Genomic DNA, 21,046 nt, shown 5'->3' with positions numbered 1-21,046 from the left:
CAGGACAGCTGTTCAATTAAATAGTCTTAATGCAATTTTGTTGCAGGTTTTAATCAAAATATTTGCATTCTGAAACTTTAATCTGCATTCTGAAACTTTAATCTGCATTCTGAAACTTTAATCAAAATATTGCATTCTGAAACTGCATGCATGCAGAGAATATCCATGTGCAAGGCTCCCTGCACCCTGCTCTGAACAGTGCCAGAGCAGAGTTGCGTATCATTTGGGCAGGCTGGATTACAAATGCTCAAAGAACTTGAGGAACAAACCCTCTCTGGGCAAAAATGACAGAAAGCAAGACAGTGTTTTAGTGTGGCCAGGAAAGGGAACTGGAGGGAACTGGTCTGCCTTATGCTAGCCCTGAGACTTTGAAGTAACTGAATTAACGCAAAAGTTTCTGCTGGTTTTCCTGGGTAGACCCCTGACTGTTAGCGCACAAAGAAATTCTCTGCTACTGAAAAAATCACTTGTCCGTGAAGCAATTAGTCAACGCAGCTATGAACAGTAAAAACTAAAGGGAAACATGAATTGCATCTCTCTGCTGTCGTACTAGCGATCATCAGCCTGTCCTGTATTACGCATCTCTCCAGCCAGCTGCTGCCAGCTCCCTGCGGCGTAAAACAGCCAACACACACGAAGCGCAAGAGACCTGCTCACACTTACCCTGCTCATAGGCCTCCATCCCACTCTGGTCAAGGGTTTAAGAGCACCGAAAGGCAGAAGGTAATAGAGAATAGTCAGAGGCCAAGAACGGAGTTTCAGAGCAGGCCTAGACATACAGCTTAGCTGGCCCAACCTTCGCCTCAGGGCCAGCTGGGGAAATTGCAACCTGAAAGATTACATACACAACATCAGAGGGTCAGCCATCTCCACTTCAGAACCACCAGCTTCTGAGAGCTGGGGATGATTTATTCCTGCTAATCTTTACTTAAACGTCGACTCTGCAAGCCTTTACTCCTTTATTTTGGTCAGTTCTTCCCCTTCCCAAACTAGAAGACCAGTTTACCTTAGGGAAAAAAAAAAAAAAGAAAGAAAAAAAAAAATCCTCTGTCCAAAAGACGGAGCGACACCCTCAAAAATTAAAGGCAAGATCACTTGCAGGTGACATTTGAAAACAAAGTCACAGCTGGTTCATCCAACTAACAACACATCATGACAGTTTACAGTGGAAATAAGAAAGAGCAAAGGTTCTTCCAAATATTGGATGATTACATCCCCAGAAAACATTTTCTGTGACTGCTCCAGCTGTTGCGTAGCCAAAGTGGACTGCAAACAATATTCTGAAAGCTAGGAACCTGTGATGCTGGGGCTTTAATAAGAACTGTATGGAGGGGCAATATTAAGGAAAGAACAGATACTCTCATGAAATAAATCCCTGAAACCTAACAAATTGTGTCCCTCAGAGGGTTCATGCATTGAAGGCATCTTGACTAGGTTGTGCCTTGGAGTCAAATTTACACAGACCTGTTGGTCATTCGCTAACTTCAGGAAACAAGTGCTTGAGAAACAACAGGAGCGGCACTCCTGAGTTAATAACATTTTCAAATAACTGATTCCAAAAGACATCTTTTCAGGTCTTAAAGCCTTCGCTGGGTACCCTGGTTCTGAACAGAGAACAAAGCTGATATTGCTAGTGCTGCAAGATAATCTAGTCTCCATAGCCAATAACCAACTCTTTTGCCTCATAACCAACTGCATCTATGATTTTTTTGTCATGTGGGTGTCCTGGCTGAGAGCAAACTCATTTTGCACAAATGGCCATGGGGAGAAGTTGAACTTGTAACTCTCAGAGAGAAAAGGGCTCATCTTATTAGCCGAGGACATCACGGGCCTCGGTTCAGACCCTTGCAGAGGTCTGGATGAGAGACCCTTCAGGTCCCCATTTATTCTTTGGCTTCTACTCATGAAACAACCATTGGCATTTCCAAGGTCACATTCTCAAATGGAAGTCTGCCTACCTGAGGGCAAGATATTCAAATCTTCTGGGCACTGACTTAAATCCTGGCTAAGAGATTGTTCTCCCCATGCTGCTGAAGGCGGCACGCCTGCAACCAGGACGCAGCTACGTGCACGCACAAACTGGAAGGGGTACGCTCTGGCTGCTCTGAACAGCTCGCTCTCGCCCTGGATTGCAGGATACGAAGGATGAACTGTAAAATGCTGTGTGTGTCTTTCCAAGATGGAAAGAAGCTGGGAAATTAAAAGGAAATTTTCTTGCCAACATGTTCTTTTCAAAACTTGGATCAGAATTAAAGTATCGTGCAGGCAGGTACAACTGTCACCACTCTGGGATGCAAGACGGTGCTTTTGGCTCAGAGATTTTTTTCTGCAGTGAGCACGACTTCTTTCCCCCAAAGAATTAATAAATAAAAAACAGAATGATCTGTGCATCATAATGCAAGGGGAACAAACCCAAAAAATCCCCTGAGGAGATTTAGTGCTGCCTCAGCAGAGGCAAAGCCGGCTTTCTCAGCAGGAGGTGGGACTGACTCGACATGGGAAGAGGAAGGGACACCTCAGTCTTCCTCCCATCCCTCCCATCCACCAGCCTGCGGTCTGCTGGAGGGCTGCTGGGGCCGGAGCCGGGTTGGCAGCACCGAGCAGAGAGGTCCCGCTCCCCCTCCCGCGCTCTCCCCCCGTCACTGCAGTCGCTCCTGGACCAATCCCTGCAGAGCTGCATCCTGGCAGCGCCGGGGCCCTGGGGCTCCTCACTGCCTTGGCCTGGTTTCAGAGCAGTCCCTAGCTGCTTTTTCTATTCTCCTAGTGATGGAGAGTAGAAAGGAAAGGAATGAAAGCCTCCTCATTCCCCTTGTCGTATAACAGCATGCCCTTCTCTGCCAATTCAATGCATAAGGAGCTTTATAGTAATTAGGCCAAACAAAAGCTTTGCAGATGGCTGTCGCTCCTTCTGCTCAGCAACCCTCCCATCCTCCCTCCCTCGCTTCTCCCTTCAGTCACCATTCCTGCAAAGCAGAAAATACCGAACAGTACCTGAAACGAGTTCTCCTATTTGGTGTACCACCGGCAGAGCCAGCCGGGCCTGGGCTCTCCAGTTGTGGGTGCTGGTCCCCGGCACAGCTGCTGCTGCCGCCGTTCCCTGAACGCAGCCTCCGGACATGAATTTTAACTTTGCGGAGGTTGTAGCAAGAGGGTGGAGGGTTAGATAAAGCTTTATAGCATCTCACCATTTCCCTGTGTGCAGATCTGGTCCCTGCAGGGTGTTTGACTGACACATCGTCAGGGTGACGGCTGGTTGCAAGGCTCAGTCTTTTTTCCTCTACCTCTCTTTCCTTTGCTTGCTCCGGCACAGGAGAGAGGACACGGCGTCACAGTTCCTAATTCCCCCGCTGGCTTGTCTCTGGATTCCCCCTCTGTTTCCCACTTGAATCTCTGCTACGAGGGTTGCAGCTATTGCAAACAAACAGGCATTGTGTCATATTTCAACATCCCACTACAAAGCCGACTCTGCACAAGATAAAAACGAGCTGTCCGTATAAGCAGTCCTTGCTTCTCGCTAGCCAGGGTGGCCATTGAAACGCAACTCTCCAAAAAACAGCCTGCAGTCTCGGGCTGCTGGGCAGCGATGCGCTACAGTCAGATGAGCAGCCAGATGGCCTTGCACAGCTCACCCCAGCGCCCGTCTGAATCCGAGGCTGGGAGGAGGAGTGGGGTGGAGAAGAGGAGGAGATAATTCCCAGCTTCAATTCTGCAGTGCAGCAGCTGCCGCTAAAAGAGTTCCGGACTGCTGGGCACCAAAAATCCTCTCCTGCTCTTAATGTCCAGCTTGGAAAGAAGAAAGGAACGTCTTTCTATTTTACAACCCTTGCCAGACACCAACATCCACCTCCTGAAGTCTCTTTCCATCTCAAAAACCTCACACAGGGAGCAGGTAAAGGACATTCTACAAACACCCAGATACATCATGAAATAAGGCAGTTTTAGGGCCAGCTTGAGAACTGGGTATAAGAGAAATGGTAACGCGTCTATTATGCGACTCTCAGTACTATTGCCGTTTTTATGTCCAGCAGAACTGAAACACAAAACATGAGTAAAGGAAGCTCTTTTGGTTTTGGTTTGTTTTTAAAGACAAAAAGCTGCAGCGTTTCTATCTGAGCATTCTCAATATACGCAGAGGGAAATTTCCCTCTTTGACCCCGCAGACCACATCTCCAACACAGATTTTCCACCATCTCCTGTGGACTGGCTTTGGATTGAAACCGGACTCCTGGTTCAGAAAGTGGAAGTCAGCTAGCTACACCTCACCTCGAGATTAAACCAAATACCCAGAACAGCTTAGGGCTAACTCTCTAGTGGCTATCCATTTCACTTAGACTTTCCGTTAAAGTCTGGGGTTAAAAAAAAAAAAATTTTTTTTTAAAAAAAGTCCTTGTTTCCAAAGCTCTCCAAACACGGTGAAAGCTGTATGCCTAACAGAGCAGATCAAAAAGAGCACCGGTGCTCTGATGTGCGGGAAAGGGCTGTACTGTACCGGGGACACGGCAGGAGAAGCGGGAGGGCCAGCAGGAAAGGCCAGAATTCACTAGCTAATGGCATCCCACCAGTCAGGCCTCTAAAGGAAAATATTCTAGCCAGAACTGTGTATTTTGATTGGCCTTCGACTCCAAACCCTACAGGTATTCCCCAGAAACACCTCTGGAGTCCTGCACTGGAGTAGTTTTTTCAGGAAGAAAACTGCTCTATGGTATTCTACATCTAAGGAAGTTCCAAGACCTGTGTGTATGTTGTTGTTTAAGCTGAATTTTAACAATTGCGTATTTTAAAAAAATCCAGTTAATTAAAAGAAGGTAAATTTAAGATCAGCTGAAAGCACTCAAAACACACTCCTTCCTCCCTGAGCCCTGTGCCAACTTTTTTTGTTTTCCTATTTAAAATATCGTTCAGTCTTTCTCTGGCTGGCACAAGAAACTCCTACACAACAAAAATGAAGCCATCTGTATAGTAAAGTGATGAAAGCAGTTACCCAAATCCCATCAAAATTCAGAGAAAAGCAACGAGGAGCACAGGGGAGCTATTTCTCTAGATTCACCAGGATCATTAGAAATTACCACCATTAAATACTACATTATAAATAGAAACAAGCTGAATTGACAAGATCGTTTCAATAGGCACTTCATCAGACCAAAAGGAAAATCATTTTCACACTGAACACGCATCTTCACAAAACCGGGGAGAACGAGCGCCCCAAGCCACAGCCTGCCCTCCCCATGGCCAGGCCCAGCTCCGGCAGGCCAGGCCCAGCTCCGGCAGGCCAGGCTGGCGCCCTGCTCCCCGGCCTAAGGTCTAATCTCCTCCTTTGAGGACCTTCACCTATGGGTGACGTTGCAGAAAGACAGCAGAGCAAACAGAAGTCTTATCTACGTGTTCTTCAGCACTCTTCCCCAGTTAAGGATAAGGGAGGTAAACCCACAAGCTCTTTCAGTGGAAATTCATCCTTATCCCTCAAAACATTTTGAGGAAATTATTATATTCTAGATTGAAGGAAAGCGTGGAGCAGGTTAAATAGCTCACCTGCTCCCCCAAAACACACGGACATTGAAATGTTGTACAGCCCAATGCAGCGGGCACTGCCACCCTTCAGCTCAGAACACAACACGTGGTGCAAGAGAGATTCCTCTCCAGGAAGGGAGAAATATTGCTGTTAAAAGCTGTTTTTCTCCACTTCTTCAAAAAGTGGAGCTCAGATGAGCGAGACGACCTATGTTTCTCTTAAGTTCTGTTCTACTGACCTCATTACATTCACCAAGATGCAAATACCCGAGTCCTGCTTAAAAGCTGACATATAAGGCGAGCTGCCAGCCGGCCTTGCGGTTGTTGCAGCTGCCCCAGAAGCAACGTACAGTTCCCACAGTGCAAGAAGGCCAAAATGAAAAATCCACCCCGAGTCTACCTACTTTCCGTGGGGAAAGGAACGAGAACTGGCGATCAACCAGCTCCTGGCAGAGGAACTCGTGTAATGGCATCTCGGTAGCTGGACTTCTTGTGATGCAGGCAGCGCCACAAGGCCTGCGTTATGAATCCCAGGGCCGTTGCTTTGCAGGAGGCTGGACTTCAGTACTGAACTCCCCCAGAAGCCACGTTAGGTAAATAACAGAAGCAGTTACCAGCAGGTATAAATCCCTAGAGGTTTATTATCTAATAGAGAACTGCTAATCTGCCAGCCGTGCACCACCGTTCTGCTCCGTCAGCTCAAGTAAGCATCGAGTCCAGTGACGCCACTTAATTCCTTGTCTTCTCATTACTACCTCAAGCCCTTCCCTCACGTTTTAACAAACAGCGCAGCTGGGCATTTGCAGGAAAGATTAATACGCAACTGAACTTCAAACCTGCAGTCTCAGTTTTAAGTCATAAGCATGAATCATTAGGCTTGGAATGCGCTGGTCAGAGTGCTCAGAGCCCTCTGGTCACACTTTCTACATTTGGTAACAGAGCTACTGTTTTAAAAAACGCATCCAAATGCTGTATTCTATTTAAGTGCCAGCAAAAATAAGGTCTCGCCATCAGGGGAGAGGTACTGGGTGACCGTTTATTAAAGGTCCCGTTCCTTTCCCAGCAGTGTCTGTTTAATTTCAGACACGCAATCCCCGCTCCCACCCAGCCTTCCTGGCGGCCAGTCCGGAGCCGGGAGCGCACACCGGCACCGCTCTCATGCGCTGAGGACCCCGAGCGCGGGCTCAGCACCTGCCGAGGCCTCCCGGGCTCTGAGCAGCGCGCTCGCCGCCCGCTCGGCCGGGGAAGGGTTGGCCAACTGGACCGCTCTCCGCAGGTTCAGGGGTGCTGGCCAACGAAACGTGCCAGGCTCTGCTTTCGCCGCCTGTCGCTTCTAAAATTCTTTACTTTTCCTACGGAGAAGGCTTTCTATATTCTTTCAATTTATTAAGAAAAAACTTTTGATCATTTCCCTCTAATTTTACGTTGCTGGTTTAGTTGCCTTCTATAAATAGAGGAGGGGGAAAAAAAAAAAAAAAAGTGGTATTTTAAGCTAGCCGTAAAAGGTTGGGTGGTTTTTTAAACGTAAGCCCGAATTCTGTGCAAAAAGCCCGTTAGGTAGCCTGAAAGCGCTCTTCTGTGAAGCAAGGAAAAAAGTTTCATTTACTTCTGCAAAACGAGATGGAAATTGATGACCCCTAAAATACACTGTCTTATTTTAATATTTTGTAGTAATACTTTCCATTTCGCGTTTAAAACCCCCGTGTTTCGCCTTAAGGTACCCGCTCGAAGGGATGGCCGCGGCAGGACCCCCCCCCCCCCCCGCCCGGCGGCGCCGCCGGCCCCCGGTACCGCGGACGCCGACCCGGGGTGAGGCCGGCCCGGAGGCTCCTGGTGCTCGCGTCTGCTCGGAGAGGACTCACGAGAGAGCCGAGGCTTGGAGACATCTCTCCTGAAACTCCCAACGAGCCAGAGACCAGCGATTCGTCGCCCCCCGGCCGCCAGCCCTCGCCCGCCGGCCCCGGTAAGCCCCGCGCCCGGACCTGCTGCGGCCGCCCAGCGAGCTCGCCCCTGCCCGGCTTTCTGCCTCCCCCCGCCGACCCGCGCTCCTCACCCGCCCTTTTAAAGCCGTTTGCAGACACGGGAACAAAGCAGCGGGTTGCAAAGCCCACCGCCGCGCCCGGCCCTCCCGCCCCCGCGGGGCTGCGGGCCGGCCCGGCCAAGCCCCGGGCCCGTCCCCGGCAGGGCAGGGCAGGGGAGGGGAGGGGAGCGGGCCCGACCCGCGCCCCGTGCCCGGCAGCCCCCACCTACCTCCCGGCGGTCGCGGCCCGGCCCGGCCCCGCCGCGCTCCCGCTCGCCCCCCGCCGCTGGCGGTGCCGGTACCGGTAGCGGCCGGTCCTCGCCTTAAGGGAGCGGCGCGGGGCCGGCGGCCCTCCCCCGCCTCGCCCGCCAGCCACTGGCGCTCCGCGGCGGCTGCCTTCCCGCAGGGCCCCGGCCCCTTCGGAGGAGGAGCCAGGGCCGGAGAAACGGGAAGGAAGAAGAACCGGAGCGGGCCGGAGCGCGGCGGCGGCCCGGGGCGGGGCAGGGGGCCGGGCGGGGGGACAAGGCGGCCCCTGCCCCGCCGCCTCGTTTCCCAAGGACCCGGCGGCCCGGGCCCCGCCAGGGCCTCCCGGGGCTGCGCCCCCCGCCGCGGCCTCATCCAGCGCGCCCGGAACGCTGCACAGCCCCAGCGCCGCCCGGGAGGTCCCGCGGGAGAGAACAGGCTTGCCGAGCCAAAAAGCCGACTCGTCGGTCAGATTAAACATTGATTTTACTCAGTTCAGTTTTCCAGGACAGCTGAGAAATACATGTACAGCGTCACACCCTTCACACATTTCGATGCTGTTGAAATTTCACCCCTTTTAACATTTTCTGACCATCTTTGTCCCGTGCCTTGGGCCACTGCACGTGAAGTTTTTTGTAGTTGCATGTTTGCTCAAATAAAACTCCAAACATCAGAACATGGGAGCGAGAATGAAGAATAAGAGACCAACCAACTGGAGATGATGGTTCATTCTTCCAAAGTTGGATTAAAAAAAATAATCAGGGATTTTTCCATTATTAGCTCTTTCCTGAACTCGATACACACCTCTTACCATAATACTAAATGTCTGTGTCCTCCGGGCCAAGAAAAGCACCCTCTGTGTTGCACTGCCAAAACAGCATCCAGTATCCTCTGCTACACAAATACGAGCAGTTTTTAGTCTCAATAGGAAAGCCTGTGCTGTTCTCACCTCTGAGAATCGAGATCCTAAACTCAAGCGCTTCCCCACTGTATTAAGCTGTTTTTAAAAACTGTGGCCCGTGACAATAAGCTGAGGTTCGGACAGGACAGAACGTGCATTAATCTGTCATCGGTGTTATCCGGTGTCACTACAGCTCGCTTCCCTTCAAGGTTCACTCTGTCACTCCAACAAACACTGCTTTTGCTTACACAAACCAGAACAAACTATGGAAGCCCAGGACAGCTGCAAGAAGTTCCTCTCTCTTGAGAACAACTCTTGTCCGTCTGGTCACCGTTCATCCAGACTCACTCCTTGGCCAAGCCTTCCCCGAGTGATTCGTGGATCCTGTATCACCACTGCCCCCGTGCTCTCTAGCTCGCATGCCAATGGCAGGCTACGCATGCGGATCCCAGCCAGGAAACCTGCGGCAGCAAGGATTTGCAACAGTAAGCTCCCATCCATCTGATAAATACCTACCTGCCTCCCTCCAAGCCCGCCGCTTTACCTCATCTAATTAAATGAAAGCTGATCCTCACTGCTATTCGCAGCAGGAGACACACTAAGGCGTTAATCAGCTCAAGCTATTAGCTACATAATAGCCTCAGAAAATTATAGGAAGAGAAGTTCTATGCTAAAGAAACCATAGTTTTGTCTTTCCCTGTGGAAAAACTTAAGGGACGCTTGACTTAAACCAGATTCATTTCTTCCCCCCATTTTTATGAAGTTTGAGCAAAGCAAAACCATATAGGAGCATACTCCTTTGAATTCAATCAAAAATTATGCGCACTTCTGTGACGATACCGATACGTGCCTCCGCAACAGGGGGAGATGCCCTGCTTGCGCAACATGATGGTGATTACCCATTTCATATCTGTCTGCTGCTCAGAAGCAGGGGAACGTGCCTTACGCGCAGAGCTGTCAGGTGGAAGGTGGTGCACGCTCTCACGTGAACTCGGTACTGTGCAATCAGAGCTTCACAGCAGCCGTGCAACAGTTTCTTGTTCTATATCACTCTTTCAAAGCCCATTCAAATCCCACTTGGTCTCTTTTTGCCTAGGCAAAGGCTTATTCTGCTCTAAAACCAAGAGGACACCCCTCTTTTCCACACTCCTACGTGTGCTTCCAGGGATGCAAGAAACAGAATAATGGAAAATGATAGGTCAGCAAAACAGACACACCACTTTCCAATAAAAAGGAACAACGCAGCTCTTATTTTTCTCGATTCCTTCATTGTTCAGAAGATTTCTTGCAATGTCTGAGCACGGTCTCTTTTTCCTCGTAACTGTCAAGCTTCCTTTCCCTCCCACAGAAGCATTCAACAGAACTTAAGCGTATCAGGAAGGACTAGGAAACCTTCTGAGTGGCTCCTACTGGTATCTGCTGCATTTGGAGCCCCGCTTATCAGTTTGAAATTCTTTGTGTGATTCCCCACTGCAAAACCCAAATCCTTTAGAGCTGTTTCATCAAAAGCAATACGCATAGCTTCATCAAATAACCACCATCAAATAAGAACAAACCTGCATATCAGTATAATGAAAGAAAGCAAATTTAATAAGGGGATTACCCAATTTCATACCTAAAAGTAGGAACAATAAGACAAACCCGTTTGTTTTCAAATATCAAAACTGAATTGACATTGCCTTTTCAAATAAATACTCCATGGACACTTACCAGTCTCTTTTTTAATCAGGACATAAAACCTGTTTGAAATAAGCTTCAGCAGGAAAAGAATACACAGAAGGCAGGTTTACAGCCAAATTCCTCAGGAGCTATCAGGGCCTGAGCTATTAGCACCTGGACTGTCTGGATCCTGTCTGATTTGGGTCACTCTGAAAATGAATTTAGGGATTCCAGCCTCGTCCCCCAGAGGCATGTGGCCAAACCACTCACAGACTGGCAGCCCGCTCAGGAATGCAAAGAAACTGGGATGCTAAAGGTCACACCGAAGCATCTCCTACACAATCCTACAATCCTAGAATTTTTAACACCTTCCCTTCAGGAATGGCACTGAAGCAGGCACTCGCCTGGCTGTTTGGAAGAATACCACATATACTTTAAACTGCCAGACACGGGAGTTGTACAATATACTTAATATTTCACAGGAGATACAGCTCTTATAGGAAGTTATGAAATATTTCTTACTTCAGTGCTGCAATGGATATTTGACCTATGAATCTGATATACATACTGCAACTCCACAATAATTTCTAAACTCCTCGGAATCCAGAAGGAAAAGGCAAAAATCCCTCAGGATCAGCAAGAGCCATTACAGACCTAGGTATTACCTATGAAAAAAAGGTCTTGCCATATACTCACAAAGAAAACAGGTAGATTTTTATTAACTAGGTATTAATTCCGTCTCAGCTTCCTTGTAAAGTATATAAGGCATGAGAGCATAGAGGAAGGAAGCAAAGTGCCAAAAGTAGCACAGACTGAGCAGGTAGTGAGCAGATAAAGCCTGCAACTGCTGCACAAGCTGTACCCATAGCTAGAACTACTAGGACAAAAAAACCTCAGCGCTGAACGTTTTCTGAATTTTATTATATATAATTTTAGTCTTGCCTATTTTGATATCTGTATTTAATCCTGTAAACAGCATAATGTGCTTAATTCACTGCGTGCTCTGTGCTTAAGACACTGTGGAATCTCTGTCCTTGGAAATTTTTAAAATCCGAGTGGACAAAGTGCTGAGTAACCTGGTCTGAATTCAGTGTGGGCCCTGCTTTAAGCAAGAGGTTGGACTACATGACTTCCACCTGAAGGATTCAACACCTACCAAACATCTTTTCATTCAAAATAGATAATACGATCACTGGATTAACTATCCCCACTATCTCCAATTTGACAAGTATTTAAAAAAATAAAGTGTCAGCCGTACTAAAAGACGGAGGAGACGCCAGCAGTTCCTAGTGTATCATCACATCGACTTCAGCCAAAGCGACAGTTACTGAAGTGACAGAAACTTTAGTTCCATGATGTGTCGAAAATGCATTGGCAGTAGAGGACAAATTAAACATTCCCTTGTTGGAATGAAAGCAAAGGGAGCTTTGCATCAAACATGGCAGAAACAAAAATTGCCCCAAGTTTCTTACCTCCCACTCACTTGCAAGCTTCACAGGCACCTCTATGCCCCTCTTCTCCAGCTGTTCCAGCCTGTAATCCTCGTATTTTCTGTACCCTGCATATCCCCCACCTGTGGCTACCAGAACGTGGAAGGGGCGCAGGCGGAAGGCGTGCCCTACCGGAGCAGTATGGAGCTTCTTCCTGTCTGCAACAGAAAAAACAGACTTCAGGAAAGAGAAGAACTACACAGTAGAGAAAAAGCTATGATGTGCCGTGAGGGATGTCAGCTTAGGCGATGGAAATGGGAACAGAAATCTGACGCAGACGGTAGGTGTAGATGCTCCCGAGTACTCCGGTTACTGCAGCTTACCAAGTTACTGAAACGCAGCTGACCAACGCCAACTGATCATCTCTGGTTTTAACCTCATCCGCCTCCCCCCTGCCCCACGCCCCTCCAACACTCCTCCCCCAAAAATATATAACATGAGCTGCCTGAGAGCACCACGCAGAAACACGTAACATCAGCTGCCGGAGAGCACTATCTTACTCTCCAACTATGAGCTCTTCTGTGTTGTTACTATACAGAATAACGAGTTGCTGGGGCACAGTCTGTAGTACTGGGGAGCTTCATGCTTCTCAGTCATTAAAGCTTTTCTTATAGCTGGGGAATCCCCAAATTGTACAGCTAACTGGAAGGGGGAGGGAAATGACGACCTGCTTTAGTGTAGGTCTGGTAAACAGGATAAGAGGTACATTTCTGCTGTAATACAGGTCACCACATGGGGGGGAAAAAAAAAAAAAAAAGACATCTAGTATTACATCTTTCTTACTGAGAACTACCAAGCTCCTCCTGCATGACAGGAGCCTCGCATGTCATCTGTGAGACCCCTGTCACTGCGCCACAGGACAGCTCCAGGGCAGTCAGGGAGGGATCGCCCTTGCAAAGCCTTCAGAGAAAAGGAGGATGTTCGGGCAGAATGGGCTAAGTGAGTAGGAGGCTGGGCTTCCCTGTCTGTATTACAGTCAGTCCCAAGGTTCTCGGGAATCAGCCCAAGTCACCACCGGACAGAGAAAATGCCCAAAGGAATTCATTCCCGGACACTGATCGGTGTCATTTCCACAACAATCACGGACACGGATGAGCCGGAATCAAAAACAATGGGCTGTATCTTGTTCCATCAAAGTCAGGCTTAGGGTTTGACTACGAAAGGATGCATTAACACCAAAAAGAATCCAGTTAACACTGAATCTATTTCCAGGCAGGCACAGAGGCAAAGCGCAATGGCTTAGCAGTCTGGGAAGCTTTAGTGCTAAGTAGCAGAGCGTTAGAAGCATTCAGCTATTCTTCATCCATGATGCTGCCAAAAAAAAAAAAAAGCCCAATAAAAGTAAGTTTTGCTCACATCTTGTTTTACTGCAATAATAGTTTTGCTCATTTCTTTCCTACATATGTAACTTAAAACATTGTTTGAATTATACGTCTTAAAATAGATCATATGAAAACAGCTTTATTCTTACCGGAAAAAAAACCAACAACCACCACCAAGGCAGCCACTACAGTTAGAGTTAAGATTCTGGAAAATATTCTACCCTAAAGAACAATGCTCAGTAAAAGGACAGGGGTCGTTTAGAACAGCTAAATGTTTATAAATAAAGTCTTCTCCTTATTTTGAATTTACAAAGACTCTACAACCTTTCAACTTTACATCACTATTTCAACAGAAATGTCTGTACAGAGACCAGTGCTACTCTTTAGCCCTAAAGCTTTTAGCTCCCTTCCCGCCACGTCTTTGGTTCTACGTTAGCCAAGCTGCTCAGCTGTTTCACCAGAGCGTAGCAAATTCCCAGACCAAAACCCCTCGGTGGGAACAGCTCTTGCTGGTTTGCATCCAGGGAGCGGCTCCTTCTGCTTCAAGAGCCTCTATCGATTACACCGATAGGAACATTTCTTTTCCTGTGCTAGGACCAAACCATTTGACGTTCCACAAGCCACGGCAAACACAATTTAATTTGTTGATAAATGATTTGAAGAGTTGACTTTTCCCCATCTCCAGCATTAACGAAGCAGCACTTCTGTAACTGGCATCCAAAACACGATCACTGGCAAAGACATCCAACATGCTGCTGTCAAGCTTTTTTTCCCCCTGACAAAATTCCACACCTTTCAGACATGACTGAAATTCACGCAACAAGTTTACAAATTCCAAAACAAAAAGATTAGTGACCGATACCACGTTCAGGCAGTTGGCGCTGTTCAGAGGCTTCAGCTGAACATCACGTTCTCTAAGGACACCAGCGCTCCTGCGGCTCTGGCGAGCAGCACGGGAGGGTGAGGAAAGCTCACGTCCTGGCGCGTGAGCCACCAGAAACCAGTCCCGGCCAAGAGGAAAAAGGTGCAGGACCTTTAACATACTGCAACATACTTTTAGATGCTTTGAACCCTAGATCTGAACTCCTTACAGATAAGCCTAACCTGCTCCAGATTCCTCTTAAACATTGAGCATATTCAGCAAATGAGAATAAAAAGAAAGTAGCGACTTCCCTCTCTCGAACAGATGAAAAAGACTCATTCCCTCAGAAACACTAAAAAACGCAGGATGAGATGGCAAACTGCATCATCGAAGGCGTGCTCTAGCCTATGCGGTCAGATGCAATGATACAACTAGTGCTTTGTTACTCTGGCCAAACTGAGAATTTCTTCTAGGAAAGGATACAAACACTTAGAGGAGGCTGTTATAAGGGGCAGAGATAAAACTAAGGAAGAGTTATCTTCTCTTCCTGATGACATCATTTGCAAGTCATCTAGCTGTAAATCCAAATCAGAATCTGAAATATCTATGGATTAGAAAATGGCTGGCTAAGAAGTTCGTTTGTTCAAAACTCAAAGCTAACTTCAAGTGACCTTTTCTTCCATGTGATCAACAATTTTGCATTATGTGTCTCAGCTTCCTAGATTTTTTTCCCTGTAAGGACTAACTTTGATTTCTAGACAACAAAGAGCTGCTGTTTCTATTAGTCTGTAAGCAGATTTTTCAATAGTGAAATATCCATACGTGACGTGCCAGACAAAGGATTTGGATGGGCAAGTTAACCCAAAGAAATGGTTATGGAAAATAGGATCAATACCCCAGCTGACAAGGAAACAAAAACTGAAGACTGCATGCAGTTGTTACACTAATACATGACAACACATATGCTACAAGTTTACGAACAAATATTTATTAAAAACAAACAATAATATTTGATCTTCACAGCATTACCCGGCTAGAGTAACTCCGAGTGCAAATATAATTTTAATCAGGTCTGAAACATTTCATGTAAACCTACTTTGATTTCCTGATTTATTAAAGTTACAAGTACAGACTGAAATGTAGAAGGACACTTATACCTTTTCTTTCTTACAGGCCTGTTAAACTGCTGAAGTCTGAACTCCTCAGAGTCCTCACGATGAAGAGCTGCCCTACAAAGCAGGTAATGCAGTTGAACAGTTTTCAACAAATTCCCTTCTCATTATCCACTACGTATTAAGCTTGATGTTGCCCTTCACATCAGTCACTTCACGGCTAACATTATTTCACTGGCTTTCGTGTTGACAACAGATATCATTTTAGCTGTCAGGCTCATTATTCATGACTATGCTACTCCAAAGATCTCTCAGCCAACATCCACGCAGGCTCCTTCACATCACCTTCACGACACTGTCCAGCAAAAGAAAGACAGAAGCGTGCCTGGCCTGCTACCTGGCTGTGCTGTCCTGCTAGAGACGGTCTAGAGCAACAGAACCCTTCAAAAATGTCGCAGGACATGCAAAAGCATTAAACTGATGTAAAAAAGTTTCAAATTTCAAAACGAATGTAGGTGTGGGAAGTACACCAACTATTGGCTCAGCAAGTTCATTAAAGTGGTTTTTTTTAATATAAAACCACTGTCCCAACATGAATCTCTGCTAAATTGTATCGTGTCTTTAAAAAAGTATTTTTTCAACTGTAGACTCCTCAGAAAACTAAGTAACGTGCAGAATTTAATCAAGCAAAACAAACCTATGTTTAATGGGTTTTAATTTGCTATACAGAGACCATCTTCACCAGCAAAAACTTAGTTTAAAAGCTACAGGTACAGAGATTGCATTATATATGCTTTTCCCCAGAGTCCTTCTTCGTTTAGCACCTGTTGTTAGTATCACAGTCTATCAATTAAATTTGCTTTACAAAATATTCTACTTTCTTCAGCTGTTGAGAGTAGGGAGCACAGGGAAACATGAAATCCCTCATTTTGCATACAGCTGACCTGATGAAGCCAAGAAAGTGACCCTGTTGTTAAATGACTGGCTCCTAGTTTAGGGTATGTTGTTGAGTTGTACAAAAATGCTCACAGCGGAAAAACTCGATTCATTAGTGCGCCGAGGTGGATGTGCTATGAGAAAGGTGCATTTGTATTGTATTTACATACAATAAGGTACATATGAAGGATGCAGAGCTGCCCAGCTATTGTAACGTTTGAACATACTAATTAAATAGCATGCTTGTCAAAAAACACATATTGCCAAGGACGATGGAAACAGATCCCAATATAAATTTCCTTTGGGGGTGGGGAGGAGAGAGAAAATAGAAATGTAGCAGCCATTCACTTTATTATCCTAGCTCCTTTTCTGCTGGCCCTTTTACACAGGTTTCTTCAGAAGTGACAATCCCAGTGAAAAGGACAATTGTCAAAGTATCAAAGCAGCTTTAAAAAAGGCAAATACCCTCCAAGGGGGTACAGTAAGAGAGACCATTAGGGCAGCAGATGTCACACTGACAAAGCAAGCCGGTTACTTTCTGATAAATGCGCAGAGGTATAAAGGAGTGTGAGAGTGAACAAAAATAATGAGGGAAAAACCCCAGAAAACAAACAATTGCATGGCCTATTAATAAGCCTCAATGGAGGTATTCCTGATTTGGGGGGCTGACATTCCCCCCGATCGGATCAGCTCTGCCTTTCCAGCTCTAGCCAATCCTGCTCTGGATGCCATAGTATCTAAACTGCTGTCCAGATCTGCTTCTCTGCAAGGCTCCTCATACCTGTAAAATCACTGTGGAACAGACGGCACTTCCAAAAGAACAGAGAAGAAGATTTCAGCCTTGCCTAGGGAAGCGATTTGTCTAAAATGCTCCTCTTGTTAAAGGAAATTATTTGTTTTGGGGATTTTTTATTTATTTTTATTGCTACATTTGCTATCCAAGTATTCCAAAATAGCTGAGAAACAACAAATAACACCTCATAAGGAACCTTATGAAATAGGTAAATACACTTCTTTTACTCTCTGGAAAACAAAACACCGAAGGAGTAAAGCATAATTTGCAAGCTTGTGTCTACAGAAATGCCATGAATTGAATAGGTCTCTGGTGCTGGACTCCCACTTCTGCTTTCATTTCAGGAACTTCAAATTCACCAATATGCGACCGTAATTTGCCTAGCCTTGAGTAACCTTGAATTTAAAACCACTGGGTAGATACAAGCCTTCACTTACCACTGAAAAATGTCCTAGAAGGTGGCTGCTTCCACAGGACTCCAGTTCTAACACAGGGGTTCTCATGTATGAAGAAGTTACAGCTAGTCAGCAAACTGCAAATACAACAAACAAGAAACAGTTGCTCAAGGACAAATGTTTAATAACGCAAATCTAAGCAGTTCAATGTAGTGATAATCTTCTATTCAGAAGGTGAATACCATAGAGGGAAAAGTCTCCTCAAAGCATCATAAAATTCCCACTGAGCCTATTCCCTTCTGGCCTATTCCTTCCCTAAGAAAACCAAAAACCCCCTGACAATCCAACTGCTCCTGCAGATATTAATTTAACGTTGCATCTATTTTACCTTTTCTTTTTCTTCCCAAATATTGACATGTGTTCCTCTTGAGCTTAATTCTATCGTAACAGCGATACTCTTCTGAGTATTGCATGTGCCTATCTTGGCAACAGCCCCGTTCAGGCAGCTGGTCACGTTGTCATTACGTACCCCATCTTGGCCTGTTTGGAGTTCCAAAATATTTGTGATTGTGAATACAGTCTGAGTCTTTTTAAAAAGCAAGCTAATATAATCTAATTTCATCTTGTTTTATGCACTGCCCTGGCCTACATGTTTAGTAATCTATTTGTTACTTTTTTTCTTTTTTTTTTAAATAAGCGATTCTAGAACTGATGAGAGTTCCTACTCTCTAAGTCTTCTTCCAGTTTAACATAGACCAATTTTATCCAACAGCATGCAAACAACTCCTTTAAGGTCAGCAAATTACTTGTATTTTGCCAGGGAAAACAAAAATGTTTAAACCAAAATTTCTCTACTTACAGGGAAAGTAGATAGCACAAGCATCATAACCTTCTGTAACAACACGGCTAACGTATTTACTTCCACCCAGAGGTATTGCTTATCACAGGCAAAGGTGAATTCAGTCGCACTGATCAAAACAAACTCTGCTTGCAAACGTAGTGGTAAATTTTGTAATGATCAGTTAGCACTTGGGATTATTCCATCTCCACCAGGCTGCTACACAGGCATGTCATTTAGGAACCTGCTACAACAGCAACTATCTTAAAGAGACGCGTATGAATTGGGTTCATGTATCCCCTTCCTCGCCATGCTGGTGGGGAGGAGGAGTACATAGAATAGTTAGGGATTCTACGAAGAAGTTATGTCACTTATTAGACCAACTGGTATGGCTGGAAAAGTAAAAAGGCTGCCAGGCACAGAAGCTCTTCCTTAGAATTTGTCTTACCACTCTGTACGCTGGTGAAATGTAACGCGAGTGGTTCTGCCACTCTGAAAATGCAGAAAATAGACTTATAACTGGCCAACGCAGGGAAAAGTTTCAACCAGGATTTTTCATATGCTTAATATATAACGTTGCATTTCATGTTTCTAATAAGTCTGAAAAGGATCTATCCAATTGTACAAGAGCTATTGCTGTTCAAAGTCTGTAAATAAGCACGGTCAGACAAGCAGTTGAAGATGGCGTGGCAACACCGTGTCCTGCTGTTAGACAGACCACCGGCCCAGGCCAGGGCAGGAGCGAGGCTGTGTTCTCGCACCAGCAGGCTCAGTCCCTTGGGAAGAGCCAGGTCTGGCAGGTCTTTGTGCAGCCCGCTCATTCCCGGGATGTCTTCCTTTGGCCCTCTGACCTTTCATCTGCTCTTGATCAGATACATGCCGAGTACAGAATTACTTCATTAGCTTACAAGCTACTGCATCATTTAGGGTGATTCAATTCCAGGAAGTGCTTACTAAGAATTTTAAGAATTAATTTCAGGTTTCTACTGAGTTACATATAGACATCATCTCTTTATTTAGAAAGAGAGTCTACAAATAGCAGATTTCTTGTCTAGAAATCCTATAATGATACTAGTAGGCACTTGCTAACAATGTTTTAATGGTAGCCAAGGACTAATAGCTGTAGTTTTCACTTATAAGACGGTGTCAGTACTATTTCACTCCACCCTTCAGCTTCATGGTCTCTATTAAAACCACTCTATTAACCCAAACGTGACAGGATAGTCCCTCCCCAGCACACAGATTCCTGTAACCAGGTGCTAAACGTGCCACACTCTTGCATCATCTCCCAGGATTTTATTTCCTTAGCAAGACAGAAGAGCGTCCCAGACTGCTGCAGAACCTGTATGTTTTACATAGCAACATGATGTAATTTTATAATGAACAACGAGGTCAGCTGATCCATTTGGGTGATACACCAGCCCTACGCTAATTTGCGGTATTACAAGGCCTGTTTTACAACATATTAAAACACCTGGGATAAAAGGAATTGCCCATCAGTAAGCTGGGAGCCTGTGGGCTGCTCCTAAGGGATTAGAAAAACTAAGAACTAATCCAGTTAACATTAGACTTAAATTTACCAGAAAAGTTTCAGAACCTTAAAAAGCTGGGGGAAAAAAATATTAAAACTTATCTGCAGCCTAAAGCACTAGTCTTCTCAAGACATATATTAGTCTTGATACATAATAACCTGAAAAAAAAACCCAAAACCACACAGCCAGAACAAACCCAGCTGTGCTGGCTTCACAGGAGCATCCAGGAGCTGTTCATGCTGCCAAGGTAGGGCAGGGCATACCGGGACTTGGAACGATAGATCGTCAGAGAGGAAGGACGGAATAATTAATTGCAGACCCTAAGCTCTTACCAAAATTGGTTTTTGTGTCCGACATGGGAAAACCAGTCTCCTCCTTACTCTGAAACCTGTCTAAAAATAGGTAAAGATGCCAAGACCCAATAGTTTACCGTCAGCCTCACCTTCCCTGCTCCTGACAGCCCGACCTTGATGGGTACGAGCGCGTAGGAGAGCGCCGGCCTCCGGCCTCTGCCACCCGACTGGAGGCTGCTGGAGCGGGAACTGCCAGGACCCCACGTTGCCTTCAGCGGCGGTGGGACGAGGGACAACGCTCCGCTGTCGGGCACCGAGGCCTGACGGCAACAGCACGGCATCTGCACGGGGCGTTTTCTCCAGGCTTTGACAGAGAAGCTGGAGCAAGGGGATTGCGTGTTCTGTCTGCGAACACTGAATTGTGTCCTAGAAAAGGTGTTCGTAAAACCGTTTCCTTGCAATCCCAGGAGATGACAGGTACGAGAGCACCTGCTGCGAAGGACCAGGGGGCTCCCGCCAGGCGCTCCTCCTCACGGCCGGGCCTCCCCGGGCACCACGGAACCTTAGGGGCAGGAGCTGCCCCCACCGACCGATTTCTGCCAAACACACAGACACTGACAACCACAGCCTATGAAACGGAGTGAAAATCATACAAGGCCACGCGCTTTTCTTAACAGAATGTAAAACCTTCATCTTGCTTTCCAGCTTGGAGGGGGACAAGACTCCTCGCACACGCCCAGGAGACAGGGCCGAGGCACCAGCAACAACCGCGTTTTCGCCCCGGCAGGGAAACGTCAGCGAACGAGGCAGCCGGCGAGGAGGGGGCGGCTGCGGCCCCCGGCCCGGGGGAGGCCGGGCCGCCGCCCGGCTCCGCCTCACGCCCCCCGCCCCCGGGTGCCGGCTGTCAGACAGCGCCCGCCGCTTCGCCCTCAGCTCTGCCGCGGCCCGACAGCCCCCGCCCCAGCCCCCTCGCCGCCGGGCAGCGCGGTGCCGTCCCGCCGGCCGTGCCCGTACCTGCTCCGCAGCAGCGTGGCCACGCCGCCCCGCGCCACGGCCGCCGCCATCTTCCCGCGCCGCTGCCGCCGCGTCCTCTGCCGCGTCCTGCGCGGGAGGGCGGGAGGCGCGCGGGGGGCGGGGCCAGG

The 21,046-nt window shown here is 47.0% G+C and overlaps 2 protein-coding genes across 7 annotated transcripts in view; one reads left to right on the top strand and one right to left on the bottom strand.

Annotated features, from left to right (window-relative positions):
- Window positions 1-21,046, bottom strand: part of PISD (phosphatidylserine decarboxylase) — a 27,101-nt gene extending 6,055 nt beyond the window's left edge. The window contains exons 1-4 of one of the 6 annotated variants that reach the window (XM_087768677.1): window positions 20,919-21,001; window positions 17,630-17,781; window positions 17,284-17,378; window positions 11,804-11,979 (exon numbers count right to left, since the gene is read on the bottom strand). In XM_087768677.1, coding sequence (XP_087624803.1) covers window positions 11,804-11,979; window positions 17,284-17,378; window positions 17,630-17,658 — 300 coding nt within the window. In that variant the 5' untranslated portion in view covers window positions 17,659-17,781; window positions 20,919-21,001. Of the gene's footprint in view, window positions 1-663; window positions 830-2,991; window positions 3,409-5,912; window positions 6,036-7,758; window positions 7,981-11,803; window positions 11,980-17,283; window positions 17,379-17,629; window positions 17,782-20,918 lie in introns of those variants that run through there. The other 5 variants (XM_087768675.1, XM_087768676.1, XM_087768673.1 and 2 more) reach the window with 5 other exon arrangements.
- The window catches only part of LOC104011450 (serotransferrin-2-like), a 34,305-nt gene continuing 25,246 nt past the window's right edge, over window positions 11,988-21,046 (top strand). Inside the window, exons 1-2 of the mRNA XM_087768665.1 lie at window positions 11,988-12,101; window positions 15,179-15,245. The gene's annotated coding sequence lies outside the window, so the exon portion shown is untranslated. The remainder of the gene's footprint in view (window positions 12,102-15,178; window positions 15,246-21,046) is intronic.

Source organism: Nipponia nippon, unplaced genomic scaffold (genome assembly GCF_047370975.1).
Source record: "Nipponia nippon isolate SJK-2023a ecotype South Korea unplaced genomic scaffold, ASM4737097v1 scaffold_30, whole genome shotgun sequence".
NCBI classification, from domain to species: domain Eukaryota; kingdom Metazoa; phylum Chordata; class Aves; order Pelecaniformes; family Threskiornithidae; genus Nipponia; species Nipponia nippon.
This window is presented reverse-complemented; position numbering and strand designations above follow the sequence as displayed.